Source organism: Argiope bruennichi, chromosome X2 (genome assembly GCF_947563725.1).
Source record: "Argiope bruennichi chromosome X2, qqArgBrue1.1, whole genome shotgun sequence".
Classification (NCBI taxonomy): domain Eukaryota; kingdom Metazoa; phylum Arthropoda; class Arachnida; order Araneae; family Araneidae; genus Argiope; species Argiope bruennichi.
In genome coordinates this window covers 56,739,346-56,766,229 of record NC_079163.1, presented here as the reverse complement: position 1 = coordinate 56,766,229, position 26,884 = coordinate 56,739,346, and the positions used below count along the sequence as shown (strand labels likewise).

At 29.3% G+C, this 26,884-nt stretch overlaps 1 protein-coding gene across 2 annotated transcripts in view; it reads left to right on the top strand.

The window, feature by feature from the left end:
• Positions 1 to 8,000: 8,000 nt before the first annotated feature.
• LOC129959948 (uncharacterized) overlaps positions 8,001 to 26,884 on the top strand; it is a 53,933-nt gene continuing 35,049 nt past the window's right edge. For both annotated transcript variants that reach the window (XM_056072865.1, XM_056072864.1), the window contains exons 1-6: positions 8,001 to 8,251; positions 8,580 to 8,715; positions 11,095 to 11,168; positions 21,009 to 21,051; positions 21,139 to 21,315; positions 22,315 to 22,506. In XM_056072865.1, coding sequence (XP_055928840.1) covers positions 8,208 to 8,251; positions 8,580 to 8,715; positions 11,095 to 11,168; positions 21,009 to 21,051; positions 21,139 to 21,315; positions 22,315 to 22,506 — 666 coding nt within the window. In that variant the 5' untranslated portion in view covers positions 8,001 to 8,207. The remainder of the gene's footprint in view (positions 8,252 to 8,579; positions 8,716 to 11,094; positions 11,169 to 21,008; positions 21,052 to 21,138; positions 21,316 to 22,314; positions 22,507 to 26,884) is intronic.

Sequence of the window (26,884 nt, the reverse complement as noted above, 5' to 3'; positions counted from 1 at the left end):
TATATCATTATACCGAGAATTTATTAAAGATAAATCTTACTTTATTTTTTTGAAGGGATGCTATGTTGGTGATTGTTAATAGATTTCCATCATATCATGTAATAAAAGCTTATTTGTTTTTACATATAATGAGTCATGTTCCACAATTAAAACTTGAATTCACATATTTTTGTGTGTGATTGATTTAATTCAAATACGAACTATTCTTATACAATGAAATTATTAAAAAGGCCAGTTAAATATCTTTAATAGGGAATCTGCGTGAGATGAATAATTTCAAATATTTCTGTTTGTCAATCATAAACACATTTATTTATATTTTATAGCTGTATAGAACTTGCAGTTGATGCATTTTATTTTTCAATTTTCAAATTTTTACATTTTTTCCCCTACATACAATAAGTTACATATTTGTATCAAATATTTAATCATTTGACTTTCCACATTGTTGAAAGCTAAGTAAGAAGGATTGTGTTTAATATCTGAAGAAATTACAATGCTGCAAATTTAGAAGATAGATAAAGGGTAATTTATATTTTTTTAACAGCATTATTATGTTATGGGAACAATCTCCATTTGAAAAGTTCATGAACATAATACACAGAGTAAATAAGAATATTTAAGATTATTAAAATAAACTTTGTCAGACAATTGGCTTTAATGTTGAACAATTTGACAGAACCATAGACATGAAATTATATCTAAATAATTTATCTGGAAATAAATACAACCAATACTCCTAGTGAAACAATTGGTCGCCTGAGGTGACAATTTTGAAATATAAAAAATAATAAAACAGAATAATAAATATGAAAACAAAGAATATCATGTTTTAATATTGCATGGCATTCCCTCCATATTTATTACTCCATTGTTTTTTGTTTATGTTTGATCATGAAATGTTTTCATAATAAATATATATCACAATTTTCTTTTTCTATTATATTTAATTTTATTAATATTAAAAAATTTCATCAGTTGTGAGCAGTGTCTATTAAGCAGATTACATCCCCCCCCAAAAAAAGTTTGCTAGTGTAGGCCTTTCTAAATTTAGCTTTCAGTTTCCTTGTAGTGATTCAAATAGACTTGCTAGAATCATTACTTAATTCTTTTTATCATGATTTCATATTTGATAAGGATATCTTTGTGCTTTATTTCATAAACATTGACATAAAGAATTTCATTTTGTCTATTTCTAAAATAGTAGAAACTTTAGTAATGTATAAACTAGCATTATCATTTCAATATGATAAGCATTAAGATTTAGGTGTGAAAATTTTTAAGAAAGCAATTAAAACCTGTTTTCATGATAAGGAAATATTCCTTTTATTTATACGACTAATGCAAGGAAACCACCCCAAATTCTTCAAATGAATTAATAAATATACTAATTATTATCTACAGTTGATGCATTTTATTTTTTACTACTCTGACTTACCTAATTATGATATGGACTTATTAAAGTCTAGTAAAAAAATTGTGAAGTAATGGAGTATCATCTACTATTTATTATCTTTATTATTTATTTCATATGTTGATTAATTTGTTCACTATTTAATTGTTTGTATTATACTGTCAAACTAATACAAATTTGGCTGTTGATATTTGGCTACATTTCTATTCTACCAAGTGTTATTGCTTCATTCCAAATTCAGTATTAGTTTGTTATTTAATTATAGATTTTTCTGACTATTATGTTCATACTGCTTAACATGAAAAAAGCAACTGCCACATGATTTGGAAAGAAAAATTAGTTCTTTCCAAACTATAAATTATCTACAAGCTATTTGCTCCAGTATTTATATTTCTTGTATGAATTCTTAAAACTAGTTTTTTTAAATAGCATTTCGTCACATTTCAAAAAATTTATATAATGCAACTACAGGATGATCATAAAATAACTTTCCCTATTTGAAGGTATCGGCTAGTAAAACTAACAAATAGAATGAAGCAAATTCCGTAAGCACTCTTAGAAACCAAAGGGAAATCGATTCCGCAAAAAAAAAAAAAAAAAAAAAAATACAATAACAGAAATTTTCACATGGAGACAAAGTAGTGCTACCGGAACCAAAACATTGGGGTCCCAAGGCTCATGTGAAACATTTTCTATATGCTGTCCTTTCCTTTGCACAGTTTATTGTAGTGGCAATTTTGTGTGCAGAATTTAGTTCTCTGTCCCTTTCATAGTTTATATGCAATTTGGTTTCATTAATTCACAGTTGTCTCCAAACAGGGCACCTTATTTTATTGTCTTTCTGTATTTCAATTAATTGTCGATAAACTGACATATGGATAATCTAAAAAAACTTTACTGTTTGATTGCGATCAATTATTTGGAATTAATTGGTGCAACAGCCATGTTTGGTATGTTGGCCCAAGTATATTATTCAAATGAAAAATGGCAGTTTATATGTATTGAAACTATGACATGCTGAACATCCAAGCTTTTTATATTTGTACAATATATTGGTTCTAAGTACCTCTACGATTTTATTTTTACCAACATTACTTTTGTTTAAATTATTAATCTAAAAATGCATGTAAGTTCCGGTTTTCTAAAGCAGAGGTTTATTCCTTCACTATTTTTAGAGGGTCAAGAACAGGAATATAATATGATCAATGAAGGAATATAATCAAGGAACTATGAATATTCTTGGTAATGCTTAATCAATAAGACTATTGTTATTAATATTTCAAGATTATATATATATATATATATATATATATATTGAAATATGCTGAGGAAGCCTCAAGTATAGACTTGAAAGTCTTCATAATATGACTTTACAGCTGGAAACACAAAACTTGATTTAGAATGAAACAGTATTAAAAAAACTTATATCCTCTGACATATTAGCTGAAAATTACATTTAAACAATCTTACGTAAGTGAATATAACTTTGTACAACTTGTCCTAAGAATACGGCCTTATTGATGTTCCTATTATAATTTCCGATACGAGTTCAATTTGGAGGCCAGCATGAAGTACTTTCCTTCTAATGTACTAGGCCGCATTAACAATGTTCATCAGATGCTTATTTTGAAGAACTTGTAACTTTTTAATGTCTTGGGCGGAAATGACTCCCCAAATTTCAGAACCATACATCAACTGGTCTTAAAATTGCTTTATAGAGCAGAAGCTTGAGTCTAATCGATAGCTTACTCCATCGAGCAATTAAGTTGTCAATGGAAAGAAGAAACTCAATGAAAATGAGGAGTCAAAGGAAACACAAGGGGAAATAACTGTATGAAAAAATAAAATATAAATGAATAATTTCAAAAATAGTGATATTCGAGAAATTTCTACAATATAAAAAACTATAAAATATTTAAAAAAAAAACCCTCGAAATATCAAAAACATTAGTTCCAAATAAATTACATTGTAGACAGTAGTGGTTTTCCGCACGGGTAGTGGAGGCGGTCGCATTGTACCTCGAGATCTATAGGAGCCTCAAAATATATTTAGACATATTTCGTAGTGCTATACCAACTGCAAATTTTCTTGTTCACTGTCTCCCCTTCTAACTGGTTAACAGCAAAAAACAAAAACAAAAAATCACTAAATAATTTTGAAAGACATGTCATTCAAGGAATTTCTAAGATAAAAACATGACAAAAACGATATTATTAAATCATTCTATATATTAAAAAAAATGAGGAATCAAACTAACCAATCATCCAGTCTCACCGCTGGCTCAATTTTGCTAATTTTTTTTCCACATGAAATTTCATGATCCCCAGATAAGTTATCAATAATTGTCTGTCCACCCCATACCCTATTTTGAGAGTTACTGCGAAATGAAACTATTGCGTCTCAGTTAGATTACGTCAGTTTTTCTCACCAATTTCACCACTTTCCAAGCATAATTACTCAGGTCAATATTTATTGTGCAAGAACGCTTTAAAATGTTATTTTTATTTACTATGGTAAAATGCAATTGACAAAAGTTTGGTCGCATGATAAATTATTACTATTAAGAAGGTGGACAAGAAGCTAATTGTTGAAGGTGAATAGCATCTTATAAGCTAAAAGCATAAAAAGAATATTTCTCAGTCTTTTGTTTATCCCAATAAAGGGATTAATTTTGAGTAGTAAGCATTTACATCAATTCTTGAATTATGGTGCCATAGTACAATTTTTCTTTTCCGTTAGAATCAGAGTTGCTAGGATTAGTGAGATTCTTTTTTTTTTTTTTTTTTTTCCCGAAGCGTGTCATTATCGCTCTAGCCGGATACTTCTGTTTTCAATAAAGTGAGATCACTTAAATTAATGAGAATGACATCGCAACATTATTTTTTCCAAATTAGTGGACTTAAAAGAATGAAATTTGTTACTACAGTTTTAATATCAATATATGCGACAGTGACATTAAAACTGTAGTTTAGCGTCAAATAACATTCGATTGAGAAAAAAGGAATCAACAATACAAATTTGGTTTTCTTCACTATACTACAAAGCAGAAAACTCTCATAAGCAAGTATCTGAAAATAAAAATCTGAGCACGTGTGAACCTTGGGCAAGGCCGGGAATGCCATGAATTTCTGTGGGGGAGGGGGTGATGCCTTTATTAGAAAATGAGACCACTCCCGCTGTTTAAATTGAATAAGTTTCCTTTTATTTAAAATCTAAATAAAGAAAAACAAAAATAATATTTAAAAAAAAATTTGCTCCTGTTTAATTTAAAATTCGAACGTTTGGTACATTGTTCCGCCCATTCTATCTAGGAAGATGCAATGATCGAAAAAAATCATTCCCTTCATCATTTTGAATTATTTCTTTAAAGTTTAGTGTCAAAAATAAAAGTGAGAGGCAACAAAGTATATATAATTGATTATATACATATGTATAGAAAACAAAGAAATCTGATCAATCCATAGTGAATAAATAGATATATTACTTGTACCGAGCTTCACTTGGCTTTTTTTTTTTTTTTTTTTTTTTTTTTGTAAAATCGTGTTTTTTTGGAGAAAATATTTAGATATGAACTACGTACTGATTACATATGAATATTTTTTAATCTTACCTCATTTCACATCCATCAGCGTCATTTCACTGCACTTGAGGTACCAGTAGGTTATCATCCTGTGGCAACAATGCAAGTATCACAAAAATTTACGAGATCGCACTATATGATATTTTCAGCAAAAGAGCAGATAGAAAAAAGCCCTAATAGTTATTAAAAAAAACGTTTTCTTTGCATATGTGTATGTGTGTAAAATCGCATTTTTTCAGGAAAAACGCCTATATATGTAAACTTAAAATGCAAAACCTCTTCTAAATAAATAAAAAAAATGATCCAAATCGCTAGAGCTGTTTTCGAGGTACACGAAATACATTATATATATATATACATACAAGAATTGTTCGTTTAAAGTTATAGTAACATATATATAGACCTAATTTAAGTCTTAATTTCCTCATTTTTATCCTAATTTAGCACATATTAATCTCATTCTAAAATGTTCTTTCATTTTCAGATCCAATTTTCACTTTAATTTAATTAATTTGGCACGTGCTCATTAAAACTGCTCATTTTCTCACGCTGCAAGTGAAGAGGTCAAAATTCTTAATGCTTACCACATTCTTTATAACATACCTAATTTTCTCTTTCCTAAGACTACACTTGTCAAAGAAATCCCAGTCAAAATCTCATTGTAAAACCACTGAAGTGAAAAATTTTGATCTCTTCTGCTCTTGTGTGGCGAAGTAGACTGACCTATTTCTTACGGCTTGTTCTAAATTATGCCTCCCATGGTGAAATAAATCAGAGTTCCACAATTTCAAAAGTAAGTTTCTTCATCTCGGCCAAGCATTTGCTAAAAACATGTTTATACACACGCACGCACTCACGCACACACACACACACGTCTGTGTTTGTAAACATGTTTTTAGCAAATGCTTCGCCGAGATGAAGAGACTTTTAAAATTTCAACTTCGATTTACTTCACGGGAGGCATAATTTTCATACAAAGATTAAGCGATGAGTTAGTCTACATCGCGACACAAGAGCAATAGAGACTGAAATTTTTCCCTTCAATGATTTTATTATAAGATTTCAAAAGGGATTTCTTTGACACTATAGACTTAGAAAAGAGAATCTTAGGTATCTTTAAAAGAATGTTGTAAGCATTAGGGATGCTTATCACTTCAGTCTGAGCTTGAGAAAATGCCGAAGTCTTCAATTTTCTAGAGCGCGTGTTAAGAATAATTAAATAAAAAGTGGGAACCAGATCAGAAAATAAGAGAACATTTTAGAATGAAGTAACATGGGCTAAATTAAGATAAAAATTAGTAAATTAATTACGATTTAAATTAAATTAAAAACATCATAACATTACATATATATAAAATGTATGTAATAATTTCTTCTTCATCTATGCTCTGAAAATAATTTCCTAATCGGTCGTGCTCTGACTTCACTGTATCTTTAACTTCAGACGTCAGGAGGCTCTTATTTTTACCATGGAATCAAAATGTTGTATCGGCATTTTTTTTTTTTTCTAAAACTACATAAATTCATAATATTTTATCATAGCCTTTCGTACTTTCTGCCTTCCTATTCATACGCTACAACGTGCTTACCAGGCCTTGGATAAAGGATCATGATAATATATACAAAATGAAATATTTCTTTGAAATTATGAAAAACAAAAATCGTTAAAAAAAACTCCAAGACTTGCTTATATTAAAGCATTTATAGTAAATTTCAATGACGTAGAGCCATTTAAAAAATGACATAGTATATAAATTATGCCTAAAAGGTATATTCTCTGTCCAAATGAGAAGAAATAAAATCTATATATGCTTTAAAAAGCTTATAGGTACTGGCTTCAAATTATATAACGATATTAGAACAAAGGCATGAAGCTAAAGTTGAAAACTCAAATAAATATAATTCGTATTACTTTCTTGTCATTAGTGGAGTTTACCAAGGATAGGTCCGAAAATACTTCAGCGCCTGTAGTCTCATATTGTCAAAATCCGTTGTTGCTTGAAGGAACATGAAAAAATAGGGTCATTAACTGCAAGAGAGGGCTGTTGGATTTTGGCGAATGTGAAGCTTGAGCAGAAAGAATATAATCAGATATAGAAAATAAATCTTCTTTAATATGAGGATAAACAAATTTTATTAAACTACACCTTATTGTACTAGTGAAATAAAAATTAAAAAAAAAAAATGTTTGTGACACACTTTAGTATTTCTCAAGACATACTGCAAGTTCTCTGGTACCACATTTCACTTTAATGCTGAAAACTACGTATTATATCTAGAAAATATTATTTTTACAAAATATATATGCAAAAAGAAAAAAGTTATACATTCAGATGCAGTGAGCCTTATCACTCCAGCAAAATTACAATATAGGAATGTTAACTTTCGCCCACTGCATCTTATTTAAAGCATTTGACGGCGCAATTCAGATGGCGCTGTAATCGTTTAGTAAACTTCAGAATGAAAAACAGCTAGAAGTATTACTTTATACGACTAAAATTATAAAACGTGACTGTAATTTAACAACACAAGCGGAAGTTTAAAATGCTCTCTAAATAAGTTAATTCTAATTTTTTGTAAAGTTCAAATTAAACTTTAGAAAAATTTCAAAACACTTAGTAAGCATACCTGCACTCATTAAAGAATCTTGAATAACAATAATATGGGTGTTTCATGCGGATTTCCGAAACACACACAGCATCTCAATTTGTTTAGTATTTTTTCCAGAGTTTCTGCGTTCGCTTCTATTCTAAAAATATGCAAAAAAAGAAAAGAAAAAGAGTGTACAGAAAAAAGGAAATCTTAATATATAAAAAAAGAGAATATGCAATTCTAAATATAAATCAGTAAAGAATTGTTTCGGCCTGCAGCAACAGCAGGCAGTACACAAAGTCGCTCAAAATTTCGATAAATTTCAATTGCATTTGAAAATTTGCAGCTTTTGCTTAGCTCTTGTGCATGCGAAACAATTCAGATGGCGCTGTAATCGTTTAGTAAACTTCAGAATGAAACGTTTTGATTCCTTTTCTCTGTGTTGAAAACATGCTACTCTAACCAATGAGAGTTTCAATTTTGGTGGGAGTTACGGCTTTAGAAGTTGAAAAGCTATGCAGAAAATATTGCAATGGGAAAAAGTTTAGTGAATTCAGAGCATAATGTTAATTTAATTGCAAAGATATTTTTCAAATTTATTTTCTTATATGAAATAGAAAATGATTCCTACAACGTGTGGAATAGACGTTTGTGCATTTGTACAGTAAGTTGCTTTTGCAATATAACTTTTATTTAATTTAGTTTTATAAGACATTTAACGATATTTTTAAAGATATTCTTTTGAAGACATTAAAGATATTCTTTTAAAAATATAAATAAAGTCTAAAGAACAAATAATGTCAATTTTTCTTTGTTATTGTTATGGAAACAAGTATTGCTTTCAAAAACGTAGGTTAAAAATAGTATAATAGATGATTTTTAATTAATAAACACTTTTATTGAGATAAATTTGTCAATAAGTGATCAAGAAACTTTTAAGAATCAATGATCAAGTTGTTTATTCTTAACTTAAAAGGAAATCTTTTTTAAAGGAAATCTGGATGTACCTGTGAGGATTCTACTTTTCCACAGCTTGTATTATCTTCCGATAATGAAATTGCTATTTTTCAAGATGAAGTTTCTTTGAAAACTTTTAAGTATGATAACATTTGCGATATGGATTCTCAGGTATGTGTGTAGTTATTTTATATTCTAAAATTACTTTGAATAAACATGTTAGTTATCAGGAAATTTATTTATTATAAGGCATTGCTGTGTTAAATTAAAACAGATTTTCATAAAACCGGGAATTAGTATATTAATAATAAAATTTAACTTGTTGAATTGCAAAACTTATAATAATCATAGATATTTTTTGAGTGGTATGTGTTTCTTCCTGTTAGTACAAGATGCTCTAAAATATTGCTATAACATCTTCAAGATATTGCACCACATTAAGAGTATTGAACAACATCATAGATATATCATACTATTTGTTTTTGTATTAATTGGGTTGTGTAATAATGACTTTGATTTCTAATCAGTATTATCCAACCTTGACAGTAGCTTATACATTAAGGTTACAAAGCTGCAATACTCCCTGAAATTGTGTCAAATATTTATTTTTTCAATGGTTAGACATAAATAGAAGTTCAATGATCTTATGTAATTATAGATTAAAAGAAATTCTTAATTATATCCTGCAATAGCAGTTTGAGTGTGAAAACCTTTTGTTATTTTGTAAAACAATGAAATGGGAACTTCCTTTGCACTTATTCTGCAAATAGCAATACACTAGTAAATTGCATGAAATTGTATTTAAAATCATTTATTATGATAATAAAAAAAGACATAAATGAAGGAAATATGTCACTTCTGTGTTCATGTCGCTCAAATTTCATTTTCATCTGGAATATTGTAAACTGGCACTCTTCAAACTTTTTACTATTTCCATTTTGACTGTTTTCCTTGACTTTATTTTTGTAATAATTTATTTTTAGCATGTTGGCAAAGTAGTTGTCTCTCTAAATTTTGTAAAATTTTCTTTTATTTTAAATCCATTTATTTAAATTAAAATAGTTCCTGAGGATAAACCAATTTCTAATTATGCTATTGAATCAGGAAGTCTTCTACTTTTATGATTTTCTCTTATATTAGCCCTTTAACTATTTTATTTTCTATCTAATTAGATGATACATTCTATTTTAAGAATGTTTTGTCATTCTGATTCATCTGATAGTATATAGAATATTTGAGATATTTACAACTCCCAGCATTGTTTTTTTTTTTTTATTATTTTTTTTTAGATTATAACATTTATGAATGAATCAATTTTGTTTAAATGTTTAAAAATATAATACTATGTATGTAATGTATCTGTATTTATTAGTTAAATGATTAACAAGAATATAAAAGGAATGTATTTGCGTGAATATATTTTTACTCTGCATATGCCAATATGACTACTAAAAAATCTGGCCTGTTTTTTTATAATTGTAGCAGTGGTTAATATTAGGTTTTCTTATTTAATGCATTTTTTTAATATAAACATTTATAATTTGTGTTATGTTGATACTTTTGCATTATTCTGCAAATAACAAATTGGTGATGAACTTTTTCTCAATTTTAAATAGGAGAGGGGGAATACGAATGGAAAAAATTGAAACATTCTTTAGACATTAAGTTACTTTTCTTTAAAATTTTTGGGAAGTGTGTAAAAAATCGGATTTTTTTCAAATAAAAAATTTAAAGGATCTGTGAATTTACTATTATGTTAGTAATTATTTAAAAATCATTTTAAATATATTAACTGTTTTTTGATAAACTTTTCTAATGAAGCAAAATGTTATACATGGAAAATCATTTTAAAACTAATGGAATTAAGGTTGAATTTTGGATAAATTTTTTATTTGTGTTCATATATTATTTTTGTTGATCTAAATCATATCATTAAATTTTTATTGGAAGAAGGGGGTAAATAATGGCTGTTAAAAATAGCTTACTATAGTTCTGTATTCTTGAACCTTTATATTTTTTTACCTTTTTCTAAATTATTTTTCCACATTTGTCCTGAAAATTAAAATTTAAACCTTTATATAGCTGTAATGCATTTTGTATTTCATCTTGGAAATGTGGATATAAATTTATATACAGTGAGTACTTGCACATTAGAGTAGGTTGACTTTAAAAGGCATGATACAGTAGTAAAATTCTTTTCCAATATATTTAGCCTTTTTTTACACATTGGTTTGAATTTCTTTATTTCTACTAAATTAAAAAAAAAATACACAAATGTTGAAAAAAGTAAAAGAATCAGTAATTGACGTTTAATCTTCAGTTAACTGTTTTACATGACAGTAATTAGCACTAATATAAAATAGATATTCGGAATTAATAATGCTTATTTAATTTTAGCACTTATAACCAAGAGATTGCAACTAACAACACTTATTATCTTTGCGAGTTTCTATAATTGTATTTATTAAGTTAAAAAGATTTTGTTAGGAAGTAATTTTATTTTAATAATGTAGATTTTTTCATTATATATTTATATTTATTTGTTTTTAGGATGAGGTTTTGGAGTTAACAGCTAAATCAATTACTAAGGATGTGGTTGAAAGTATCAATCGGATTATGTTTGTGTTAGTAATTTTTATGTTTATATTCTTTTTTAATTAAAATATTCCCTACATTTTATAATTTTAATTAATAACACTTTTATTCAATTTTTCTACAGTTTTTTTTACATTTAAAAAATGTATTCGATTGCTAGTTTTTGAATTTTATCACAATTAGAGTATAGATTTGCTGAAAGGCTTATTTATCAACATAATATAATTGCTTAACAAGTAGCTTTTGACTCTGATATTTATTTTTGAGAAAATCTTGTTTATAAAAAAGACCCTTTAAACCATTGAGAAACACAGGGGGAAGTTAAAAACTAACATGTTAAATAATCCCCGTGTTTATATGTTGCCTGTTTTGAAGTGCATATAACTAATCATTTCAGCTTTAATTTGTTTCAGATGATTAAAAGTTTGATTTCATATACTCTGTTTATTATTTCAGATAATTTTTTGCTCTGTATGTATTCAAAATTTATTCTGTAAGCAATTTATTTTCATTTTTTAGTTTGCTGTGTTGGTTTTGTACTGTTTGATGCTGGTGCACACCCTTATTAGCACAATATACCTACAATTGCTACTGTATCTTTATAATATTATAATAGCATTCAGAATATCAAATAACATCATGGAGATTATATACAAAATCTTTTGTCAGTAGGTGAATAGCTGACCTTGGAAAACTAATGTAAAAATAAGTTTAAGCATCATAATTATTATGAATGTAATTTTTTCCTTGTTAAATTTAAAATGAATAACTTGTTATTTATCCTCGTTTATGAATTATTTGTGCACTTAAAATTGAGCAATATCTTTTTTAATAAATTAACTAGGCAAAATTTTTTAGAACCTTATCAAGGGTATTCATTCACTGGTATTATATGCCACTTTTGTATGGAGAGGATAGTGTTGACTTGGATGTTATCCTCATCATATTAACACAATAAAAATTATAAATTCTCCCTAAAACAGCTTTCTGTAACTTCAGAATGGAATGTTAACTGCATTAAATTCAAATTTTACCTTTCATGCTTGAATACTGTTGAACTAAAGACTTGTTTGGCTACATAACTTATTATTTCAAATACATCCAGTTTATTTCAGAAAATAATGAAGTGCAAGGTGGGATTAATTCAAATGAAAGCTAACTATTAGTTTTAACCAATATCATTCATTCATAAATTTTTTTGTATATTCTTCCTTTAGTATACCAGATGAGCTTTTTCTCTCTCTGTATATATATATATATATATATATATATATATATATATATATATATATATATATATATATATAATCAAATTTATAAAAAAATTCTACTGGAATCTTCAGAGAACTGATTAAAAACATTTTTACAGATATGAAAACGACCAGTTCAATTTTTACAATTCTTGATCTGATTGAACTTTTCATATTTTTGACATTCAGCGAATATAAAGTTTTATACTTTTCCATCTTAATTCATTCTACCCCTAGCTGCATTTTATGCTATTTTCAATGTTCACTTCATAAATTAATGCCAATATTGATTTTCATTTTTTCTAAATGATTAGTTTAGGATTATTCTCTATTTACTTACTGTGTAATTTATTATAAGGATATTTGCATTTTAAATGAAGATAAAATCAAGGATTTCAAAATCTATTAATAGTAATATAATTAACTTTGAAATTTTTCATCTGTTCTGAACTTTCTCTATCAAATATTATTTTATTTAATGAACTGTAAGTTGTGAATATCAAAACTGCATTATGCCCCCTCTCCCTTTCTTGAATTTTTGTTAAACATTTTTTTCTTGGTTGTTTTTTTTTTGTATAAAGAGCTGTAACAATTTAAAAAAATCTAATTGCTAGAAAAATTTTACATAAGTACCAAAGGACAAATTGCTATTAGTATAATAACAATATTCTATATCATAATGTAATTGTTACATCTGATTTCGTTTCAGAAGTGTTTCGATATATCAGGCCCTTTAAATCTACCCGATTTCTACTTTAATTCGGTGAATTACTCAAAAAGGTGATAAAATCTATCAGCAAATACAGTCACTTGCATTTTAGAATATTTATTTGATTTAGACGCAACATATTTTTATCAATTCACACTCAATACACGGTTATGTAGAATACTTATATACAATCAGTTACGAAACATATTTTATATTCATGGAACAAGAGCAGGCACGTGAACAGTCCGTTCAGTTCAGTTTGCTTTTAAACGTGGACGGTCTTCTTCACATTCTCCCCACTTTTTGAGTGATTACTACTACAAAAACATACATAATTTGGTTGAATGAATCGAGCATATTGGGAGCTTTGATACATCTGCCAGATCGTGTAAATTTACATTCGGTAGCTTCAAGGGTGGAGGAAGTGAGAAAAATCGCCCTTACATATAGTTTCATTTTGAATACTTTTATTCTCACTCTTTGTGAGAAAATCTATTTCATTAATGTTAAATTCTAGTGGAAAAATTCGCTGCACAGGTCTCAGAGAAACTCAAGACTGTGTTTTTACTTCCGTCGCGACCTGGCAACACATCTACCATTATCGCCAAAGGCCAATTCAATCGTTTTTTAATGTTGTCTCCTATTAATACAACTTCACCAATCTTGGGTTCATGAATGTTTTTTTTTTCTTATTTTGTTTTTGAATTAATAAACTCAAATATTCTTTTCGGAAACGAAGTCTTAAATCTTTCAGCAACTTAATTCTATATCTTATTCTTTTTCTTAAACGTTAGGTCTCGACTATGTCTGTCATTAGTACTAAAATTTCGATTCTCAATTAAAAACATAGGAGTTAAAGGAATAAGATCATCTGAATTTTCAGAGATAAAAGTTAGGGGACGCGAATTTATAACAGACCCACAGTCACATAACACAGTCCTCAAAAGACAAGATCGATTTTCCGGGAGAGCGTCTTAACATTTCTTTGAGAACTCGAACCAACCGTTCCCAAAAGCCTCCCCACCATTCCCCCCATTCTCCTATCTGGTAAGTCAAGGGCATTACGAACAGAATTCGCCAACCTTGCCCCAATGCAACATGCCATCAGTTCGAGGCGCGGTATGCTCAAAGTTTTCAAGGGAGCAACTCTAGATTTCGTCCGTACAAGAGTAACATTTACTCCATCCGAATCAACAGATCGTACAAAAATACAGGCTGCATATACTTTTTTACTGGCATCTACAAAAACATGAAATTCAGAAGTTTCTAGAATTAGCATATAACGCGGAATTTTTACATTTTTCAATAAAGATATATCAGTTAGCCATTTACAAAACTATTCAATAAAATAACTTGGGAGTATTTCGTCCCAAGAAATTTTACTCTTCCAAATTTCCTGTAACAGAAGTTTGGGGAGCAAAGTGGCTAGGACTAAAATACCAATGGGTCAAATATTTGCTGTACAAGGGACAAAATTAATCTTTTAGTAACTCTAGTTTCACAAGTTAAAGTTTTGAAATTAATATTACACATTAGAGAATCATTATCAAGATCCCATAGCATACCTAAAACACAAATTACACCAGAAGATTTGCACATATATTCACATGGGAAATTACTTTCCCATCCTCGGAGATTGAAACAAGCTCTCGACATCACCTTTTGCGCTGTTTCAATAAAATGTTTTTCTTCAGTAACATTATTCACACTTATAAGACCGTTATCAACATAAAATGAATGTCTTAATTTCTGCACCACGTCAGAAAAGTCATGAGGAGCGTGATCAAGGAGATTTTCAATTGATGCACTTAAAATAACAGAGCTAGAAGTAACCCCGAATACAACCCTAGAATCAGAGGCGGCGTTAGTAGGGGGGCAATTGCCTTCCTGTCGGCAACCGCTTGCCCCCCCCCTCCCGTCGGCGAGAGATTGAGAGTTTCGTCGGCAAAATTTTTCACTACTTCAAAATGGTTGTGGAAAAGCACACATTCTCGAATATGAAAATGTAAAAACCATCTTAAAATTAATGTTGTAAGCAATTAAGTAGCTGTTAAAGCGGTTTGATTATGTTTGGTAAAATAACCAATAGGGTAGCAGGTCAATAAAATGCCTCATTTTGCGCACGATTTTTGATCGCTCGACTAGGAACGCAATTTGATAGATGTAGAAGTTAAATTCACAGATTTGCAGGCTTTTGATTGAAATGTCGTTCATTAAGCTTCTAATTAGCATTACTTTTGGCAGTATATCCGACAGTGTGAATAAGTTATCTCATTCTGCCGACTCTGAACTGAATACGATGGAAGTTCGCTAATTTTCAGACATATTATGTAAATTTTCATTCGGCTAATAATTTGCATTACTTTTGGCAGAATAACCGACAACGTGTCAAGTGAGTAAGAAGTCACATTTTTGCCAATTTATATTTGTCTTTCGGCTAAGAAGTGATCATAAGTTATGAGAAAAAATTTTTTATCGAGTACTTCGATTATTTGCAAGTGGAATTTTTAGGGTAAATACTTTTATATTTCACAAGATATAGGCGTCCTGGCATAGGAGTAGCGCGTCTTCCCCGTGACCTGGGCGTCCTGGGTTCGAGTCCCGGATCGGGCATGGTTGTTCATCTGTTCTACCTGTGAGATGTGTGAATGTCCCCACCTCTAAAAAGGGGTTGTACAAGCGAATGTGATGCGTGAGTAGCTAAGACATACTCTTGGCCCTAGTTAGCGCTACTAAAACAAGAGACGCTCCCTTGGCTTAAAATCGCTGACTTCGTCAGCGAGCTTGTCCATGGCAAGTGCCATTATAAACACGAATAGGGCGATAGTTTTCCTTAATTCGGAATTCAATGAATCATTTTATGAGATTTTAGATTATAAAATGAATCATTTTTTTAAAAATCTAATTGTTATTTCTTCGGTGATGAATTGGTAAATTTATTTTATTTTACTTCACTGAGAATTCTCTGATTAAAATCTAGTTTATGGTTAAACTAAATTTAATAAACACTCTTTTCTCTCGATACTCTTGTGTTTTATGCATGCTAGGAAGAGTTAGGTTGCTGTAGCCAGGTTATGTGAATTCATTATAAATTACTGGAATAAGTAAATTGTATTATAGTAAATTATTTAACAGTAAAATATCTTTTTTATGCAATCTAATTTACTGGCTACAATTATTAAAGAAATATTACCGACTGAAAATGACGACAAAAAATAAATATATATGTTATGGTAGCTTTTTAGCTACGCTAAGAGCTTATCCAAGTATGTACTAAATTTGTTAAATAAATTACTACCTAAATTCTTAAGATTCTGCATTCAGTATTATAACTATGTAATCGGAAAAAGTATTTTTAAAAAAAACTTTCATTTTTTTATAAATACTCTTTACAGTAAAATCTATATAATTTCTGGTGCTTCTAAATTTTTAATAGACTTTACATAAAGATATCTTGATAAAATGATAATGTCTTGATTAAAATATTTGTTCATAGAATATTCATATATGATACATTACTACCTAGACATACGAATTTACTTAACTGGTCCATCTTATTAAGGACAATTATTATTATTTTTATTCCTAAAATAATATAAAGTCATTTGAGGCACTGATGAGTTTTCAAGTGATTTTTGCATTTTAAATTACTCAATACTTTCACTTAATTGTAGATTAAAAATTTAGTAATTCGATGCCCGATCCAGACTCGTCATTGTATACGAAGTGGTTAAGAAAAACCAGTGCATGCAACTGAGGGGATAAAAATAATTTTTTTAGAGGAATATTAGCTTGCAATAGCTTCGAGGGAAACAAGTACTTAACCACAAGAACACGTGCTTAAAAATGAAGATGGGGCAGTTTATATTCCAGATCTAAATGTTTAATAAAACGCTTTGTCTTTTTAAGTCTGATAGCTTTTTAGCATATAAATAATACATGCGAAACCTAATGCTTAAGCCGCTCATTTTTCACACTTTCATTTTTCAATCTTGCATAAAATAGTTAAGTTTGTACATATCTTTACAAAATATCTTACCGAAGAAACATCATTGTATCTTTACAGCATTCTATATCGTTCGTGTCCCAATTATATTAAATTTTTGTTGTATGCGCTCGCTTATTCGCCTCGGTTTCGAAATACATCTGAATTCCCTCTCGTTGTTGCAATTCTTATAAAAATTATTTTAGGTAGGAGACTATACAAAGGAGGGGGAAAAAAATCGGTTTTTGGCTAAAACACTGAATATTCCTTTTTATTTATCATTCTGGATTTCTAAAAAATTTCTTTTATAAAACTTTTTGAATATAATTTCTACATTCATTTTAAATAGCTTCCATATGAGAACATGTATTTGTTTAATTTACAATGATACCGCATTCTACCTTAGCCTGTGTTTCTATCTATATACTACAATCTAGAATAAATAAAATTGTATTTTTTTCTAAAATTAGATCTTAGTGCAAGTAAATCTCAAGAATCTCATAAAAATATAGATTCAAATATTGACAATTTTTTAAAGGTCAGTAAAAAAAACAACTGAGAACATTTTTTTGCAAATATCTTTGTAAATTTTTATCAATGAAAGAAAGGTCAGTATTTCAATAAAAAAAGAAGCTAAAAATACTTAATTTCATTTAATTAAATGTAAAAATTAATTATTATGAGTTATTTTTTAACCAAATTAGGGAAATTGTGATTGCCCCCCCTGTCGGATGTGTCTTACCCCCCGTCGGCAAGATTCTACCGTCGCCTCTGCCTAGAATGCCTATAAATTTCTCCTTCCTTACTAGGATAGAAAAAAACGAAATTCCCTATAATGTGGAGCAATCCCAATTTGAAGAAAAGCCTTTTCTATGTCTGCACTTAAACCTATCGGGAATATTCTAAATCTATCAAGAATATCAGGTAATAAATCGATTAAATTAGGTTCAGTAAATAAATATTAGTTTAAGGACGGTTTTCCCTTTTCTCGTGCCGACGCGTAAAAACTGGTCTTATCTTAGGGTTTTGGCTACTATTTTTAGTAAAAGGTCTATGCGGAAGATAATGGCATTTTTTTTGTTTAATTCTAAATCTGGGACTCTTTCAATCATTTTTAAATTTTCCCATTCATTGAATATTTTTTGATATTCGTGAAGATAACCATTATTTCGCGGTTTCGTTAAAGTTTTCTCATGTCGTTTCGAAGCTAATTCTTTATTATCTGGCAAGTTCGAAGAATCTGATTTCCATGGTAATTCCACCTCGTACCTGCCATCGGGAAGAACAATTAATTTTTCATGAAACTCTTTTAACTGCTCGTCAAATAATTTCCTTTTTGAAACATTTTCAATGGGATCACGAATACCTAAAGAATCAATTTCCCACAATTTTTTTAAGGAAATATCATTAACATACAAAGACAGAACTGTTTGCACAGAAGAATCTACAGCTATTTCATCATTACTGGAACCGAGTCCAGTTTCTTTGCCAATAACAGTCCATCCTAATTTTGTATGAATTGCAGCTAAGCCAAAATTTAACTGAACGCACTTTCCCGTTAATAATTTCCCAATTAGATCTGCTCCTAATAAAACGTCAATTTCATCTTCGTTACAAAAAGCATCAGATAATTCGATCTTATTTATTCTTAAATCTCTAATATATGCTGGTTTTCTATTTTAGGAACAAAGCCACAAATCTTACGTTCAGAAAAAACTCCACTGCACAATTTGAACGAGCCATTTAAATCATTAATTTCTATCGCATATATATACCATGCTCTAATGGAGCAGTTTCTTTCTCTCCAAGTAGGCCATGAATTACCTTTTCACGTCTGAGATATTTTAGTTTCAAGTACTTAATAACTCTATCACTAACGTATGAACGGGAAGACGCACTGTCTAAGAGTCCCCGAACTCGAATTTTATTTCCCTGACCTACAATTTCTACACAGATAGTCTGAAAATATACTTTATCATTATAATTATTATTCGACAGATTATTTGGGACTTCACTACTTTCATTAGCTTTAAATGAATGAATTTCTTTTTTATCAGAACACATTAAAGTTACATGCTGCTTATTACATTTTAAACATTTCAGTTTAACTCTGCATTTTCTACTTGTATGGCCGTAATTCAAACATTTAAAACAAATTCCCATTTTAAACAATATTTGCTTCTTTTCATCATAAGACATTTTTTGAGCCAAAAGACAATCGGAACTCAAATGAGATTTCTCACAAAATGCACAATTTGGCTTACCTTTGGGTATCCCGTCATGAGAAGCATTTGTACTTACTAACATGGCTGTCGTTGCTACATCCGCGACATCTGCAACTATAATTTTACTATTTCGTTTAACTACTCCATTATTTTTACCAAATCCCTCTCTAGCTAAACTTATCTCCTCCGGTTCGACTTCATGACGCAAAAAACACATTAATTTTTCGAGAGATCTTTGACTTGTAGAGTCATTATTATCTTCCGAAACTCGGCTCCTTTCCCAGGCACGTACATAGAACACTTTCAGGCAAACATAATTCGACAAGAGGCTCCAGAAAGTCCGCAAATTTTTCTTTCGTGCATCCCAAGCTCTCCAAAGCTCTTAGCTTCGTTTCCAACATGTCGTAGAGGCTCACTAAATCAGGAGAACTCCTTCCGGCAGTAGCATTCTTTATAACAAGAGAAAGAAAATCTCGAACATAGATCTGTACTAAAAGATCCTCCCTATTAAATTTTATTTTCAACTGTTGAACCGCTTTAGAATAATTTTCAGATGTCATTGGAAAACTGGAAATCAATCTTGCAGCTTTGGATTCAGGCACCATCGCTTGCTATAAATACTGGAATTTATCGATTTCAGATAACTCATCCGATTCATGAATTTTAGAAAAAATACTCCAAAATGTGAGGAATTCTTTCGAATCATCAGAAAATTTCTTTAATTCAAATTTCGGTAGTTTCAATTTCGCAGCATTGTTTTTTGAAGAACATTCTGAAACACATCTGGAATTTTTATTTAAGAATGTCGTCATTTTCGATTTCAGTTCGAGACACCCATCTCGGTAATTTTAAGCAGCTTCAAAATCTGTTTCGTATTCGGCTGTGTTCTCTTCTAAAAGTATTGAGGATATTTCGTTTTGAATCTCATCCAAACGAGAAAATTTATCCTCCAGTTGTGAATTTAATACGTGAAGTTTATCAATATCCTTAGCGTCAATTTCAAGTATCGCCAAGAATTGCGCCAAATTTCTCTCTGCATTGGTAAAGGAAGTTCTTAACGACTTTCGCTTCATTTTAAGAGCATCCAGGATTTCAAATGCAAATAATATTCTATAAATCCCTCACAAGATTAAAGTATCCTGTCGCGGACGCCACAAATGTTGCATCTGATTTCGTTTCAGAAGTGTTTCGATATATCAGGTCCTTTAAATCTACTCGATTTCTTCTTTAATTCGTTGAATTACTCAAAGGTGATAAAATCCATCAGCAAATACAGTCACTTGCATTTTAAAATATTTATTTGATTTCAACGCAGCATATTTTTATCAATTCACACTCAAAACACAGCTATGTACAATGTTTATATACAATCAGTTACGAAACATATTTTATATTGATGGAACATGAGCACGCAGGCTTGTGAACAGTCCTTTCACTTCAGTTTGTTTTTGAACGTGGACGGTCTTCTTCACAGTAATTGTCTACCATTTGACTAAAATTTATTTTTATTATATTGGAAAAAATATAAAATGTGGAATGATTTGTTTAAAAAAAAAGTCTTATTATTTAGATTTGAATTATTTGAAGATCTTAGAAACATTTATAAAATATCGCTGTTAAATAACATGAAATATGTAGTTACATTAAATTTAAATCTGGATAATCCTCAGCGTATTTTGAATCTGTTTTCTTTTGAATAGCTACAAGCCTTTTGGAAATGATATAACTCATGCTGTAGATATGGTATGAATCTGCTTTTTATTTATTAATGTTTGTTTGCGATTTTCGCCCCCAGAAAGGAATTAAAATGTTTCTCATTTCTTTGAATAGATGACCTTTAGTTCAGTTATTCTGAATAATATATATACAGCTGTGAGCTCTGAAGAAAACTGTGATATCTCTCTCCATGTATGCTGCATTGAAGTAAATAATAAAGGAATAATTGATTTATTACATAACTTTTATACTGCTACAAATGATGTAAAAGTAGTTGAATTAGCAAATCAAGTAAGTTAATTTACTATAAAATATGGAATAATAAAATTATAAATAGTTTATTTTGTAACTGGACTAATAATTTAAATAAGAATGAAATAGCCATTAAAATTCTTTGGGAACACCATTCGAAAAAAAGTTTTAAATGCAGTCACTTAAAAGCGTTTATTTTTTGAATTTCATTTTTTCCCATAATTTTTTATAATATATGTAATATTTTGTTATAAGTCCATTTTTTTCTGAGAAACTTGTGAATACTTATTTTGTACAATAAGGTCAACAGTCATAAAATATTAAATCTTGAAGGCATTTCTTTGTTAATATTAAAGAAATTTATTATATTTTATATTAATAAAATTTCAGGTGGTATTTATTAATACCTTATTTCTAATTTTCGGTTTCTATTAGTTGCATGTGTGAATTGTTAAATGGTTGTAAAAAGATAAGTAGGGTCCCCCCCCTCCCAAATTTTCAGAAACCTTACTGATTAGAACATTACATACTGATTAGAACATTAATAAAATGTGCAATTGATTCTTTAAATAGATAGCTTACGACATTTTAAGAAGCTTACATGAATTACCATTCTTAAATTTAAAGATATTTGGATTGAGGCCTTATTTGAAATTTTATTTGAATGAAAAATTTTAAGTTCCTTTTTTTATTGGATTTCTGAGACTTGAATGTTCTTTCAATTTAAATTTTTATTGAAATGTATTTATCAATTTTAATTTGACTTTCTCTTTCCATTTAATGTTTAATTGATATTTAATGAATTCAATGTTAGCAATTGTTGTACTGCCATCAGTAATTATTTCTTTCTGTAATTTTAAGTGAAAAATATTTTTTCAGCTTGAATAGCTGTATTAATTTTGTCATGATGAAATGAATGAATGCTTTGATTTTTTTTCCTTTAGGCATAATTCGCTTTAGCGTTGTTGCTAGATATATTTCCTTTGAATTTTAATCCTTACAAACCATAAGTTAAATAATAGCTCTCTTCCTTTCCAGGTGGGAAGTAATTTGACCGAAGGAATTGTCACAAATACAAGAGATATTGATAAAATTCTAGAAACTGTTTTTCAAAAAACCATTCCAAATGTTTGCGTTGACTGCCGCCATATGATTGTATTTTCGATAATTGTTCTAAAAAACCGAAATGTTGATGGTTTTGAAGTTATGAAAACCGGTCGTTTTATTTTGGTAAGAGATCATTGATTTTTTTTTGTTTTTGTTTGAAGTTTACAAAGAAAATGTGTAGTAATTACTTTGTGATTTTAATGAATTTCTATGTTTTAGACCTCTTCCCGAACTTAAAAAAATATTTATAATTCTATCTGTGAACACGATAACAACTATAGCCCCGCCAAGTCTAATCGGCGGCGTCATGCAAGTGAGTGGTTTTATGCAGAGACGTTATTTGGGAAAAGGGCTCAAAGTTAACCCTTGAACTGAAGTTTTGTTGGTATAAAAGTAATGTGAAAAGTTAATTATTTTAGCTTTTAAAATGTGCAAACGTTTGTACTTCATTAAAACATACTCTCAAACACATTTATTGAAAAATATATGAAGCAAAATTTATTGAAAGAAGGAAAATATATTAAAAAAAATAAACGCATTGCAAGCGAAGGGGACTAATAAACATATCTAGCAGCAAATATATTGTTTAAAATTAGCAGCTTACAATTAGAAAAAAATTAATTTAAATATGTAATATGTTAAATATTTGAAAAATATATAGCTAAAGAGAGATGTAATTTAGAATTGTAGACAAAGAAATATTTAATTTTAATGATTTTATTGACATAAAATTATACCAACACATTAAATCTATTTTCATTTAAACTATGCTCGATCATGTTAACAAAAACATGTAACATACAATAAACAAATAAATGGAGACAATTTTAAGCAAAATAATTACAACATTTGGTAGGAGTTTAATTATGAAAATTAATAATATTAGGCAATATATCTTAAAATTGTTTTCGACTTTGTTTTTCCGCAAATCTGTTGATATTTAAATCTATATCTAGTTTTTATAGAATATCACTCTCAATAGAAATAACTGCAAGATTTACCAATTTATTGACCTACAGTAAATATTGGGTAATTTAGTCTCAGTTAAAAAAATAATCTCTGCTCTTGCCATTGATTACAAATTGTTAATGAAAGTGTAAAGCAATGTAATTGTTAAAAAAGAAATGATTTAAAGGGTTGCCAACAATATAGCTTGCAGTTCCAACAGGAGATGTTATAATTTTTATAAAATATTGCAAAAACTTTAATTTATGCTCTATTCCTGTCACTTTGATTTTTATTAGTTAATGTTTCTTCCAGTTTTTGATTATAAATTCAGCTGGTTTTTTTAAGAGTTTTAAAGTCAGAAATATTCCACTAAGATTTAGGCTTCTGATTGAGGCAATCAAACTTTTCAAATTAATATGACATAGCAATATTTAACATTCCAAAGAAATATTTACTTGAAAGTTCATTTGTATAGGCTAATCTTCACTTTCGCAAGTTTCTTGGCTTCTAAAACTATTATCAACATCTAAAGAAGATGCTAGTTCTTTATTATCTGTGAGCATATTATTGAATTCTAGGCCTGGATTAAGACCAATAGTGGCCCATAGACAAATTAGTCTTCGGCATCTCCATTTTTCAATACCCAATATATTTTATTTACTTTAATTTCATATTGATATTCTAATTTTTTAATAAAAATGCATATTATGAATCATTAAATTACTATTATTATCTTACTTAAATTAAAAATACATATTTTAAATTTATAATTGAAAATAAGTTTTAAATTATTTGAAATTTACTTAACGTTATTTTAAATTATTGACAAATATTTTTAAGAGAAAGAATTATTTTATGAAGAAAATGTTGTAACAAACTGAAATAAAAAATATTTAATTTTAAACAAAATTTTAAAAATGTGTCAAATTTTTTGTTCCATTTTCTGCAAATTCACATAGTGTTTGACTTGGTTTATCTTGATAATGTAAACTAGAAGACGTTTAACAAATAGACGGATTTGAGGTATTGTCATAGATATGACCCTTCATATTTCTTACATCAATGTTGTATTTTTCAAGAAATTTAAAATAGTAATGGTTAATGATTAGTAATTTTCAATTTTTATGAATGTAAGGAAATGTTCTCTCTCTCTCTCTCGTCACAATCGAATATTCCAAAATACTTCTTACTACTACAGTCTGTTGATCCATATGATATAATGAATGTATTTAGTGAAAAGTAGTTAGCATCGAGATTTCTTTAACAATGTTTATGAATACCTTATTTCAAGATAAATATAATGGTTTTCCTCTACTTTCTTTTACATATTTGGCTAAATGAGCAGCTGCGGATTTTGACAAGATGAGGCCACAGGCACTGAAGTATTTTGAGGCCTAACCTTGGCAAACTCAACTGATGACATAAAAGGAACACGAACTTAATTCATTTGAGTTTTTAGCTTTAGCTTCATGCCTATATTCTAATATTGTTACATAATTTGAAGACAATACCTATATGCTTTTTAAAACATTTATAGATTTTGTCTTCTCATGTGGACAGAGAATATACTTTTTTGGGCATAATTTATGTATGTCATTTTTTAAATGGCTCTACGCCATTGAATTTTGATATAAATGCTTTAATATAAGCACCAGTCTTGGAGTTTCTTAGCGATTTTTGTTATTCCTAATTTCAATTTCTATATATTATCATGATCCTTTATCCAAGCCCTGATGAGCGCATTGTAGCGTACGAACAGGAAGACAGATAGGTATCGTTTGTTTTGGCCAACGAATGAACCAGATTACAGTAGGATTAAACTCTTGATATTATTTGAGTTCAAGCGAAAATATTTGTCAGCGTATTAAGTGATTGCAAGTAAATTGTTCTTATTGTTTTATATCATTCAGTAAGCTTATTAAACGTAATTAAATGATAGAAATGGCACAAACAGTTGACTGGTCAGTTACAACAGTTGACTGATGTAAAATAATGCTCTTAAGTGATCAAGGCTACAGTTATGGAGAAATTGGAAAAAATATTGGTGGAAACGTAACTAAAGGTAGCATTTCTAAATTTTTGAAGGGAAATTTACTGAAGAATTATTTTGAAATAAAAATAAGGAGACTCAATCTCTACAAAACTGGCAAAGAAAAAAGATGCACAACATCAACTGATAAGAAAATTGAAAGACTAAGCTTACGTGACAAAAGAAAATCATGTGTCAGTATGCAAGAAGAAATGGCACAATGTAATGTAAAGGTTAGTTCAAGGTCTGTTCGACTCAGTCTGAAAATATTTGGTTTAAATACTAGAAATGCACCAAAAAAGCCATTTTTATCTCTGAAACAAAGGTTGAAATGATTAAATTGGGCTAAAACCCATGTTAATCGGAAAAGGGAAGAATGGCACTGTGTTATTTGGAGTGATGATGTCAAAATCTTCCTATTGATAGCAGTGGCCTAAAATACGTAAGATGAAGAATTGGCAAAGATATGCATCCAGAAAGCATTACACTTAAAGTGAAACATCCAATCTAATTAGTGCCATGGTATGGGGTTTCATGACATCAAAAATTGTGGGTAGTATTTCTGTGATAAATGGAAATATATATGCCCAAAAATACTTAAATGAAATATTTGAAGCCAAAGTGAAGCCTCTCTATCACGTTCTCTTCCAAGACAATCAAGCATTTATATTTCAACAAGATTTAGCTCCACGCCATGTCGCTAATTTGTGCAAAAAAAAAAAAAAAAAGTTTTTAAAATAATCGCATTTTTTTACTGAAGTTGCCTCTAAATAGTCCAGATCTTAACTCAATCGAAAATTTATGGAAGCGGCTAAAGAAACTTGTGTGTGAGAAACAACCCAGCAATAAAACCCAGTGAGTCGAATCAATAATTACATCATGGTTTCATACTGCAACAGCTGATTAACTTAAAAAGTTGGTTTACTCCATGGGAAGGCGTTGTAAGGCCTTACTGAAAGCTTAAGGTTACCCAACTAAATATTAAGTGGCATTATCAGATTGTTTTTATATCACCATTTTTTCTATGTGTTTCACTTTTCTTTTTTATAACATGTCGTAATAAAATTTCCTGCATAAAAGCTATTCCAGTAATATAGGGTGTTCATTAATTATTGTCGGGGTTTTCGTACCTCATAACTTTCTAATAAAAAATATTACGCAAAAACCGATTACATATTCGTAAATTACAACTCAAAGAATTTTATTAATGATATTAAAATGTAAAGCTTGCACAATTTGCACTTTGTAGGCATTCAGTTGAAGGCGGTTATGGAGAACATTCCATATCGCCGTATGTGCTCGGTCTTCCCGCTCCCTTTCGGTGTAGAACGCTACCAGTTTCCTGAAATTGTGCTAACCAGCGTTTGATAGAATTTTCCGAAGGAGGATCTTTCTTGTACGTGGTCCTGAAGCGACGTTGAGTAGTTATGACTGATTTAGTTTCGAAAAACCACAATACACACATTGCTTTTCTTGCACGGTCGCCATTTTTATTTATGACGTCATAATTACCCAGACTGCAAA